Below are 13,373 nucleotides of genomic sequence, written 5' to 3' on the forward strand. Positions count from 1 at the left end.
TTCAATAAAACGTTTTTTAAAAAAGAAAAATGTAATCAGTCTTCTGAATGGTTTGGTGTGGCTTGCCATGAATTCCTCTTCTGTGCCAACTTTTTTGTTTCTGAGTAGTACTTGCAAGTTATGTCCTCAGTTATTTTCTGATTCTATCCCAATCTTGTGTCTGCCTCTAGAGTTTTTACCCTCTACAGTTGCCTTCAGTACCATGGAAGTTATTTCCTAATGTCTTAACAGATGTCCTATAATGTTGCCCGTTCTTCTTGTCAGTGTTTCCCATATGTTTCTTTACTCACCGATTCTGCAGAGAACCTCATTCCTTATCTGAACAGACCACCTAATTTTCAGCATTCTTCTGTTGCACTACATCTCAGATGCACCTATTCTTTTAAGTTCTGGTTTCCTGCAGCCTATGTCTCACTGCCATACATTTCTGTGATTCAAACTTATATTCTGAGAAATTTCTTCCTCAAATTAAGACTTGATACTAGTAGACTTTTCTTAACCAGGAATGCCCTTTTTTTCAGTGGTAGACTGCTTTTTATGTCCTCTTTGCTACATCTATCGTAAGTTATTTTGCTGCCTAGGTAACAGAATTATTTAACTTTGTATACTTTACGATCACCGAATATGATGTTAAATCTCCTGCTGTTCTCATTTCTGCTACTTCTCAATTCCTCAATCTTCCTTCAGTTTACTCTTGTTCCATATTCTATACACATTAGACAACTCATGCCATTTGAAGATCCTATAATTCTTCTTCACTGAGGATAACAATGTCACCAGTGAATCTTGTCATTGATATTCTTTCACCTTGAACTTTAATCCCACTCTCGAACCTTTCTTTTACTTCCATCAAACAATGGAAACTCCAGGTAAGAATATCAACAATTTAGGAAAAGACAGATGGCATTTTTCATAAAGATGACATGTTAAGTTTCTGACTGGTTAAATTATAAGACATCTTTCAGCCATAGATTTGTCAGAAAAAGAAGGACAAAAACACAACATTCATTCACACAGGCAAGCACACTTCACACACAAATGTCCACTGACTCAGGCAGCTTGGACAAGAGTGCAACTGCCATGTTGAATGGAAGCAGCAATCTAGAGGGGGTGGGGAATGAGAAGGGATAGCAGAGTATGGGTGAGGAGAGATAGGAGCACTGTCTGGCTAGTTGTGCAGGGACTAGACTGCCAACTGGCACAGAGTCGGGAGGTTGTGGGACAAGGAGGTGGGGAAAATGGAGTGAGAAAAGAGAGGATTGGGGGAAGATTGGTGGGCACAGCAGTAGAGGGCAGCACACAAAGAGGGTGGGATATGAGAGTGGGGAGGAGCTAATACGACAGAGGAGGTGGAAACTGTTGGACGGAGAGTGTGGGGATAGTGTATTACCGTAGGTAGAGGCCACGATAATTCTGGGAGCAGAGAATGTGTTGCAAGGATTACTCCCATCTGTGCAGTTCAGAAAAGCTGGTGGTGGAGGAGAGGATCCAAGCAGCCCAGGTAGTGGAACAGCCACTGAAATCAAGCATGTTATATTCAGCTGCATGTTGTGCCACAGAGTGGTCTACTTTTCTCATGGCCACAGTTTGGTGGTGGCCATTCATCCTAGTGGACAGCTAGCTGGCAGCAGTACCAATATAAGAAACTGTGCAATGATTGCAGCACAGCTGGTATATGATATAGCTGTTTTCACAGGCAGCCCAGCCTCTGATAATGTAGGATAAGCCTGTACAGTTCCTGGAATAAGTGCTGGGTGGATGACTTTGGCAGGTCTTGCATCTATGTCTTCCACAAGGATGTGATATTTGTGGCAAGGTGCTGGGACTGGAAGTGGACAGGGATGAACCAGGATGTTGTAGAGGTTGCATGGGCAATGGAACATCACTTTAGGAGGGATGGAAAGGATGTTGGGTGGGACGTCCCTCATTTCAGGGTCTGATAATAGGTAATCAAAGCCCTAGTGACAGATGAGGTTCAGTTGTTGGTTGCAGTCTGGGTACTGGGTGATAAAGGGGGGGGGGGGGGGGCTTTGTGGCTGGTACTTGAGTATGGCAGGAGGATTGGGGGGTCTGATGGGAAATGATACAGGAGATCTGTTTGTGGACTAGGTCTTGGGATAGTGCCTGTCTGTGAAGGCCTCGATGGGCTCTCAGCATACTGGGCAAGGGAGCCATTCTCACTGCAGATACACAGTCCCCAGGTGCCAGATCATAAGGAAGACATTTTTTGGTGTGAAAGGGATGAAAGCAGTCAAAATGCAAGTCTGTGCATGGATGATGAGTTTAATGTGGACAGAAGTGTGGATGGAGCCATCAGACAGGAGGAGATCAATGTCTAGGAAGGTGGCATGCTGGGTTGAGGACGACCAGATGAAGCAGATGTGAGAGAAGGTGTTGAGGTTGTGAAGGAATGAAGGTAGGGTATCATTGCCCGGAGTTAATCATGAAGATATCATCAATGGTCATCAACCAAACAAAGGGTTTGATGTTTTGGGAGGCTACAAAGGTCTCCTCTACATGGCCCATAAACACATTAGCACAGGAGGGTGCTATGCAGGTGCCCATGGCTGTGCTGTGGGTTTGTTTGTATACCTTCCTGTCAAAGGATAAATAGTTGTGAGTTAGGATAAAGTTAGTAAGGTGTATGAGGAATGTGGTTGCGGGTTTGGAGTCTGAAAAATGTTGGGGAAGGTAGTGTTTAATAGCGGTAAGACCATGGGCATCAGGGATGTTGATGTGCAGGATTCCCATCATTGCTTCTTTGACACATTTACTGAACAGCAAGGGGGAAAGACTACATCCCTGTATTATACACGTTTTAATCTGTGGACTTCATTCTTAGTCTTTCACTCCTATTCTTCCATCATGGTTCTCATACATATTGTAAATTACCCGTCTTTCCCTACAGCTTACCCCTATTTTTCTCATGATTTCAAACATTTTGCAACATTTTAGATTGTTGAGCACTTGACAGATACTATGAACATGTCTTGATTTTTCTTCAGTCTTGCTGCCTCAACCACAATGTTAGAACTGCCTCCCTGATGTTTCTATCTTTCCTAAAGCCAAACTGATTGTCATCTAACACATCCTCAGTTTTCTTTTTCAATCTTCTGTTTATTATTCTTGACAGCAACTTGGGTGCATGAGCTGTAAAACTGATTGTGTGATAATTTTCACACTTGTTGGCTCTTGCTATTTTTGGAATTGTGTGAATAATGTTTTTCCAAAAGTCTGATAGTATATTGCCAGTCACATATATTCCATACTGCAATGTGAATAATTGTTTTGTTGCCACTTCCCCCAATGATTTTACAAATTCCAATGGAATATTACCTCTCTTCTGCCTTATTTGATTTTAAGTCTTCCAAAGCTCTTCTAAATTCTGACTCTAATACTTGATCCCCTATCTCCTCCCTGTTGACTCCTGTTTCTTCTTCTATCACATGATCAGACAAACCCTTCCCCTCATAGGGGCCTTTAATGTACTCTTTCCACCTAACCACTATCTCCTCAGCATTTCACAGTGGAATTCCTGTTGCACTCTTAATGTTACTGTCCTTGGTTTTAATTTCACCAAAAGTTGTTTTGATTCTTCTATATGCCGACTCAGTTGTTTCAACAATAATTTCTTTTTCAATTTCTTTACTGTTTCATGAAGGCATTTCACCTTAGCTTCTCTCCACTTCTTATTTACTTCATTCCTAAGTGACTTCTATTTCTGTATAGCCAAATTTCCAGAACATTTTGTGCCTCTTCCTTTTATCAATCACCTGAGGTATTTCTTCTGTCATTTAGGGTTTTTTTGCAGTTTCTTTTCTTGTACCTACATTTTTCTCTCCAACTTAGGTGATTGCCATTTTCAGAGATGTCCTTTCCTCTCACCTGAACTGCCTATAGAGCAATTCATTATCACAATATCTATAGCCTCAGAGAACTTCAAGCATATCTCTTCAGTCCTTAATCCTTCCAGACCCCCCTTTGTGTATTGGTTCTTCCTGATTAGTGACTTAAACTTCAGCATAATCTTCATAATTATCAAATTGTGACTTAAGTCTATATCTGCCCCTGGGTATGCATTATTATTCAGTGTCTGGTTTCAGAATCTCTGCCTGACCATGATGTAATCTAACTGAAATCTATCTATATCTCCTGATCTTTTTCAAGTATACTTCCTCCTCTTATGATTCTTGAACAGAATATTAGCTATTACCATCTAAAATGTATTGCAGAACTCAATTAGCCTTTCTTCTCTCTCATTCCTACTATCAAACCCATATTCTCCCACAGCCCATTCTTCTACTCCTTTCCCTACAACTGCATTCCAGTTCCCCATGAATATTAGATTTTCATCTCCCTTTACATCCTCTATTACCCATTCAAAATCCTAATATACATCCCCTATCTCTTCATCTTCAGCTTGTGATACTGGCATATATGCCAGTAGTGTTGTCGTTGGTGGTGGTTGGTGTCAATTCTGAGAACAACACTGTCATGGAACTGTTCAAAGCAACTCAATCTCTGTCCTACATTCCCTTTCATAACAAATCCTACTTCTTTTATACTACTTCCTGCTGCTGTTAGTATTACTCTATACTCATCTGACCAGAAATCCTTGTCTTGTTTTCATTTAGTTTCACTGACACCCACTGTATCTAGATTGAGTCTTAATGTTTCCCTTTCCAGATTTTTTAGCATCCCTATCACATTCAAGCTTCTGACATCCAAAGCCCCAACTCGCAGAATATTATCCTTTCATTTGTTATTCATTCTTTTTCTCATGACAACCTCCCGCTGGGCAGTCCCCTTCCAGAGATCATTGTCGCAGATTAATGTCAAGTCTTTTGCCAATGGAGATATCATCATGACACTTTTTCAATTGCAGACCACATGTCCTATGGATACAGGTTATGTGTCTTCAATAGAGTGATTTCCATTGCCTTCTGCATCCTCATGTCATTGATCATTGCTGATTCTTCCAGCTTATAGTGACAGTTTCCCATTCCAAGGGCAAGAGAGTACCCTGAATCTCTGTTGCTCCTTTGTCCTCTCTGACAAGGCTACTGGCAGATTTGAGGTTGAATTCATACGCTGGAAGTCTTTGGCTTATGATTCTCTGTTTACACAGGTTAAAACAAAACAACCAAAAATCATACATGAAATCAAGTGATGTAAGTGTTCAGTCCATCAAATTCTGAGGATTAAATGTGGATGAAAATCTAAGCTGGCAGGCACACATTGATTATTATGTTACTAAATTAAACAGCCTTGCTTTTGCAATGGACATACTCTCTGGGGTAATAGACAAACAGCAGGAAGTTGGTGTACTACAGATACTTTGAATCCATAATTACATATGGTTCAGTTTTTGGGGAGAGTTCAAGCCATGCCAAGAACCATGCTACTTAAAAAAAGAATCATTAGAAAAATGTGTACTGCCCATCCAAGAACCTAAAAATAGTACCTGTTTCTACACTGTACATATTTGAGATTGCCATCTTTTTACACACTAATCCAGATCTAACTCATGAAAACCATTTCAAACCATGTGCAACACAGATGCAAAGATAATTTCATGTTTCCAAAGAACTGTTTAATACTCCACCAACAGACAACCCACTGCATGGGAATAAAAACCTACAATAAACTCAAGGGTAAACATGTACTGAACATGGTGAAAGCTTCACTCCTGGTGGAAAACTGCAACTATGTCTGGGAAATTCAGGCACTAAGTACTCATAAATCATAAGAAAAAAAATTTAATAATATTACTATGCTCAACAAAAAAGTGTGCTTGTAAAAATAGTTGTACGGAATTAAATAACTATGTACATTATAAGACAAAAACTGACAAGACTCCTGTATGATAGGTCTCAAATGATCTCTGTCTCCCATTTTCAGATACATTCATCTCCTCAATAAAATTCTATCTTATGGAATGTAAACTTATCTCCTGTGTAAAATTAATACCATTCTGGTCTCACAATAGGTTTATACAACATAAGGAAGTAGGAATAAGCTTTAGGCTTAAGCAGAGTCAGTCAAAATGAGAATAATAATAACATAGTAATATCAGTATAGATGGATGAAACATTTAATAAGTACAAATGCAGTGAAACCCCACTTTTACGCTTTTCAAGGAACTTACAAAAATGGTTTTAAGCTGTAAAAGTAATGTATAGTATAACCCCTTGCATTTTATGTATGTGCACATAATAGCCATCAAAATATTCATGTCAGGGACTTGTTTGTTATCTAATAATGGTTTATTATCTAATAAAAACCGTGGATATAATGGGAACTGATAACTGGGAAGCAGAAACATTTAAATTGATTTCATACATCATTATCAATGTTTTTGTAACGCCTGCAGCTGTCATTCATTATTTAAATAATGAAACACTGCAACAGTTACATATTTTTTCATGCTTAGCACAGTGTGTTTCGAAAATTTTTTCTCGAGATCAAGTGCAAATATTTATGTAAGTATTTTGTGTGGTGTTTGCATATGTGCTGTTCTGCATCTCTTGAACTGTAGTCATCTTTTTGAGGTTACCTGGTACTGTGCTCCTTCATTTATGTAGATAACCACACACACGCAAACTATCACTCACATTGTTTTTTTGTGTAACATCACAAAAAATACGTACATCAATATTGCACTTAATGAAGAGAATAAACCCTTGAAACACATTTTGCTCAGCATGAGAATATACATAATTCACGCTGTGTTTAAACCAAAAACATCTGAGCAATGCAAACTGAATGAAGGTGTCAACTGCCACTACAAGCAGCCAAAAGATGAAACACCCCACATATGGTTCGACAGATGTGTGATGATGATTACCACAATCACAAAACTGCACATGCACTGTGGGGACAGTTTGGAAATGGATGTGATTCATTTATTCATACAAACCTAGTTACTCCTATAAGCCACCATGCAGAGTAAAGTTTGACAGTGGCAAGAGATACAGCACAAATTGGCCCAACTTTTACATGTTTACTGGTTTAAATCCACTATGTAGAGCATCCTGGTGTCAAGAAACTTAGCCACATAATGTTTGTGACCACTGCTTGTCAGCCAACGTCATGCCAGCATCATTTTATGTCAGTTTTTTTTCCACAAATGGCTATGGTGTACAAGCGTGGTGTTTGTTAGGGAAATTATGATTTATTTTTTAAGGTAAAATACTTCAGTGTTTGGTTTGATTGAAATAAGGTATTTATGTTTCCTATTGTGTGCACAACAATCTGTACACAATTATTTTTAAGATTATCGTACAAAAGCTTACTTAAAGAGCAGATTACTTGTCTTGTTGATAGTAACAAACTTTAATGTAATGAGGAATACTGGTAGGTGGTAATGGTCTTATCATCTGCAAACACTAAGGTACTGAAAGGGAGATGTGGTGTAATGGAAATTAGAGGCCGTTACACCATGATTCTTACTGGCCCAGTGTGTTCAGATGAGAAGATAAGATAATAGTGCAATAACTATTTAGTTATTGGATTCTGAATTTATTTTCTTATGTAAATATGTTGTTTTCATCATTCTGTACAAAAATGTTTGTTTCTGTTTGTTTCATATAATAAGTAAGGGTGCCCTGATGTGCTGACAGCAACACCTTTGCTGGTGCTGCCAGGGATATTAAGCCAAACACTACCACATGCTAACTGATGGCCATCACAGAGAAGAACGTTCTACTAGCAACTGTTGCCAGTTTCTGTCATCAATTGAATTACTTCCCAAAGATATTGTAATTGCGTAATTAACATGTAATGAGATTATCGATCAGTTTTCTTGTTGACATCTTACTGTCAAAAACTGTTATGCATTTTCAAGTAATGAAGTCCACAAGAAGTGAGACATAAAGGAACTGCAGACATTGGCTGTGAGTGGCCAATGTCTGTAATGCCTTTTTGTCTCAAATCATAGTGGCTCCTGGATCAAACTGATGTCTGTTCTTTTGGATATGTCAGAAAGAACAGATGTCATGTATATATGAAAATTAGTTGTTCCACTTGTCATTCAACAAGCATATATTTATTGGTTATTTACAATATCAAACAGAAAGTTATTCTACACACACTGATTGAAAATTACTATGAATATTTGAAGATAATTGAATGTTTATGACTTACACAAATCTGACTGTTCAACCAGGGATTATTTGTGGTGCTTTATCATTGTCAATTTTTGAGTAAGTCTTTTGGCATTCAGATGAGCTGCAGCTTTTCAGAAAACTTCTGAAATTTAGTTGTGCCGTACACTCCGGCTAATAAATCTGAACATGGTCAAGAAAGATAAACCAGATATTTAGTTGAGTGCAAGGCTGATTGACTGAAAATTGAACTTCCTCTGTACTTACACACTGGGACTGGGGCCTGTATTCCCACACTGGGAAAAAACTGAAAATTCTAAGAAACAGCATTAAATTCTTGCTTGATGGTTTTCCTTACCATATCTGATACACAATGGTTGTCCTTTACATGTAAGTGTAGTATGACCATATCATTAGCACTTAAAACACGTGGGGATTTGTAAATATGATTTCACTTAAATTTATGAAAAGGAAAGTTGCGACTCACCATATAGCAGAGATGCTCACTCGCAGACAGGAACAACAAAAGGGCTGTCAAAACAAAGCTTTCGGTCAGTAAGGCCTTCATCAAAAATAGACAACAGACACACTCACATGACTACAATCTCAGGCAACTGTAGCCACTGTGACAATTTTCTTGTTGTGCCTATCTGCGACTCAGCATCTCTGTATATGGTGAGTAGCAAAATTCCTTCTCATAATATTGTAACATTCCATCCTGGATTTTCCATTCTTTGATTTTGGTCTCATTTAAAGATGGATGTACCCTGCCTTAATGAAAACAGGCGAATTGAACATTGTCATAAGGACACCAGTTTTCTTTAGTTCACCATTTACTTGGTTCATGATGTTTTCCACATCTATCACCACTTCTAAAAACTATTCCATGGATAATTGTTTTGTGGCAATGTTCATTATAGAAGTGTGTGAGAGACTCCTGTACCAATGTTAAATGTATTACATCTAGACATTGGATTTTTCAGTGCTGCATCCTAGATTCTTTGGTGTAAAAAATGACCAGTCACACTTTTTCAGATTATCAGCATCATGTTACATGTCTTTATTCAGCATCCACAGAATTTGTAGCTATTTTTTCTCATGAATCTTTTACTCTTTCATGACTAATTTCATTTACTATTTTTGAGACTCACTGCTGAATGTTTGTATTTTGGTCCAAAAGAGTTTCTCATCACAGATTTGTTTCAAAAGTTAGCTAAGCAGTTTGGTTGTTGTAAAAGACATTGTGAGACAGATAGTACGATATGTCCTATTGCATGTCAGTGCGCTGTTATGCAGGTGTGTTATTTTGTGATTTTGCATTATCTGACAGAGTCATATAACTATCAGACAGTTGGGAGTGGGGGTGGGGGGTGGACACCGTGTATGGTTCAATCCACAGCAGCAGGTCTTAAGAAAGGAAGGCATACAATTATGACAAAATGAGCTTTTCCAAGCAACAGCCTGTTAACTCTCAGCTCTTTGCTAGCATACCTCTCAAAATCATGGCCTGCCCACTTGGACACAGGAAACATTCTTCTCTTTCAAATGGCAGTTGCAGTGCAGAAAAGTACTATTTTTTGTCCCACAAACTTCCATTGTGGGCTAAATCATACACAGCACCTACATTAGTGACTGAAATCATAAACAAATATAATCACCTGCATCTTAGATCACTTTACTACTTTTCTTACAACCATACACCTACCCATATTTCTTCTCCAGGAGTGCAGAATTGCAGCACACTTCATAGATATTACAACTCTTCCAGAAAAGAAGGAGTACTACATGTGCCATCAACAAATTTGATGAGAAAATTTGTTTATCTCTGGACAAATCCCAAATTGTCACAGGAATTTTGTGTTATCTTCAAAGATTTTTGGCAGTGCAAACCACTCTCTACTGATACATCAATTAGAAAGTTATGGAACAAACAGAACTGCTCTGAAATTGTTCAGATAATATTTAACGGATAGAAAGCAAATAAAGCTGTAACATCAGATACAGAAAATTGTTTCTCAGAATGGAAAATTATTTCACTAGGGGTCCCACAAGGTTTCATTTTAGGTCCAATACTGTTTTTTAACCTAAGTTATTTATCTCTAAATATATAGCGTCCCACTCAGTTTTATTAACAGATGATCATCTGTACTCATTGAAAATGAGACCTCAGAACTAATTCCCCAAACAGTTTAGAGCATTGGTTTGATGTATGTGGATTAAAATTGAACATGAAAAAAAAAAAAAAAAACAACTAACAGAGTTTAAAACTAAACAATCAAAATCATGCAACTTTAAAATAACAAGTAAAAATCAGTAATTTAGGGAAGCAGATTCTCTCAAATTCCTGGGGATATTTTTGAAAAAAATTATCCTGGTCTTATCATATAAGTTACTTGACAAACAAACTAAACTGTCCAGCATTCTTAATGACAAATAATTCTGTTCATGTGACATGGACTCTTGTAAAGTTGGTTACCACAGCTATTTTGATCTCTGTTGTAAGATATGGGATAAACTTTTTAGGGAATGCAAGTAGTGTAAACAGGATATTATTACTTCAAAAACTATTATTAGAAATATGTGTAATATTAAAACCAGAGATTTATGACATTTAAAAATTTTACCTATTCCATGTATTTACATTTATCTTTATCTATACTAATCCAGAATGATTTATAGAAAACCATTTTGAACATATCTATGACATATGAAAAAAATAGAATTTCATGTTACCATCTCATAGAGTAAAACTCTACTCCTAGATTGCTCAGTACATGGCTATGAAAACTTATAATAAAGTAAAAGTGAAAACTTTCACAGTGTGGAACTATGTTTACAAAGATAAAACTACACACCACCCAAATGCTAAAATATCATTATTGGCTCACAGGATTTTTAAATGATGATGAAGATTTAGAATAGTGAAATAAATTTGTAATGATTTTTGTAACTTTTTGACACATTTTATGTATCTCAGTCGCATTTTTTATATTGATAAGGCTCCTGTACATTAAGCTAACAATTTATGTAGCCCTACGTACACAATGGAACAATAAATTTCTGATTCTGAAGAATTACTCCATATTAAAACAATTTTTTAACAAACATGCATATGCAATAAAATTTGTAAAGAGTTTTGTACTTCTGGAAGTTAAATAAAAGTTACTAAATCAATGAAAGGTATTAGTAGTTTTTGTGATCTGATAATGAGGTTTTTGAGGTTTTATGTTATAAAGAGGAACAAATTTGTGACTATAATTTCAATTAGTCGCAAATGATATGAACATCTCTTACCATTATGCATGATATGTCTGTCCGGTTAACTTCACAACGTAACTGACGTATGCCAACTTCTTCATTCAGAGCCTGTAAAATAATACTGTCATTAGATTAAAGATAATATTTAACTTTTAGATTTACAGCCACCAAATTCATTAAAATGTGGAGTGCCTCCCTGCAAGTACTACCAAACAACAAAACAACGATTCTATCAGAAGAATAAAATAAGGCTATAAAAATGTATTTGTGAGTAACTAAATAATACATGAAACAGTGTAAATATGTAGCTGCCAACCTTGAGAAGAGGCTGTCAGTAGTTGTATGGCAAATATGGGGTGGATCCTCCCCAGAAAATTTTGAAATTAGAAGTCCAATTTAGGTTAACATATTGGTGTTTCATAAAATTACTTTCTAAATTTGCAGCAGTACTTAGGCCTACTTTTGAAGTATTCACTTTTATTGTAATCATTTCTCATCTTCAGCTTTTCTCTTTCGTTCTTACTGCAATTGACATGATAAGTAAATCCGTGACTACTGGTAATTGGAAGCTTCCACCTTATTTTTTTCCCACTTTCACTCTGGATATCACTTGCAATTTTTGATTTCACATTATCTCTTGTGTCAAGCTCTTCTTTACAGAAATTATTAGCAGCTGCTGAAGGGGGGAAAGAAAATAATTCCTAATATTTTCGACAAAAAACTAAAAAAAAAAAAAATCCTTAGCAGCTAACACTGTACCCACAGTTTTTTGTGTTCTAAGGGTAGGAATAAAGCCACCAAACACAGATAACATCACAAAATTACTGAAAATTTCATCAGTCTATAATAATTTTCTCCTGGCACAATTTAAAAAAAATGAAAGGAGATGGCCATTAAATAATAGCATTAGCTAAGTGTGCATTATTATAATCTTGTGACATCTCCTGGTTAAAAGCCACAACACCCTTGAACCCTGTGACTTCACTTGGTTTATTAATATTCCTACCCTTTAAGCTGACACATGCAGAAAGAACAGTTTTTGTCATCACTCAGCATAAGCTATCTCAATAAATTGTGGTGACAAAATAATTCATAGACAGGTTTACTACATTCTCAGGAAACAAAACACTACAAGCTACAAAATATTTTAATAGCATATGACTATCAAAATACAAACAGTAGTACCTTACCAATTTTTTTGGAACATCAGTTTGTAAAATGTCACTTTCTCTAATTTCTTAGTAGCTTCCTTTAACTCTGTAATTAAGGTGCTAAGTCATCACAATTACACACAATCCATAATAGCTGTCAGCCGTGTAAACACACACACACACACACACACACACACACACACACACACACACACTGCTGAACCTCTATCTTGGTTTTTTACATAAACTGAATTTTTGTAGAATGGTTTTTGTATCAGAAGTATAGTGTAACCTATTCATCTACAGAGTATGTGTATGTATGAAACAGTTTTTGCAAAACTCACATGGGCTCTCATTAAGATGCTGCATGTTAATTCTCCATCTTCGTTCAGTTTACAGGCAGGAAAGAAACAATGCAAATTGGCTTATATGAGTGAGGGAAAGAGTTAATCAATGCCTTAAACTGTTTATTTAGTGATGTTTTGGTGTTGTTTAATGTATACAAATGATGCAATTAGAGTCATGAGACCAGACGTTTTCTGTGAAGATCTTGAGGAAGTACTTCATGTATAGTGGGCAGATTTTATAGCTCTGTATCCACATCAGCATATAATAAATCAAGTGTAAGTCCATTTTCCTGCATTGGCAGATAAATTTTCAGTCAGCTATTATCACCATTCACTTAGAAAGGGTAACTATGAATAAAGTAGATAGTTTTGATGCAGGGACATAAAATATTTACAAAAATAATTTTCTCCAAAAATATGCATCTTTAAGCCATATAAAACACAATTAAATTTCTTTACTAGCATATAATTTGAAAAGTTTTACAAACCTGCTAGACTTTCTATTTGACGAA

The 13,373-nt window shown here is 36.6% G+C and overlaps 1 protein-coding gene across 1 annotated transcript in view; it reads right to left on the reverse strand.

The window, feature by feature from the left end:
* The window catches only part of LOC124803421, a 93,373-nt gene that overhangs the window by 15,614 nt on the left and 64,386 nt on the right, over positions 1–13,373 (reverse strand). Inside the window, exon 6 of the mRNA XM_047264604.1 lies at positions 11,400–11,471. Within this exon, the coding sequence (XP_047120560.1) occupies positions 11,400–11,471 (72 nt within the window). The remainder of the gene's footprint in view (positions 1–11,399; positions 11,472–13,373) is intronic.

The sequence above is a fragment of the Schistocerca piceifrons genome, chromosome 6 (assembly GCF_021461385.2).
Source record: "Schistocerca piceifrons isolate TAMUIC-IGC-003096 chromosome 6, iqSchPice1.1, whole genome shotgun sequence".
NCBI lineage: Eukaryota > Metazoa > Arthropoda > Insecta > Orthoptera > Acrididae > Schistocerca > Schistocerca piceifrons.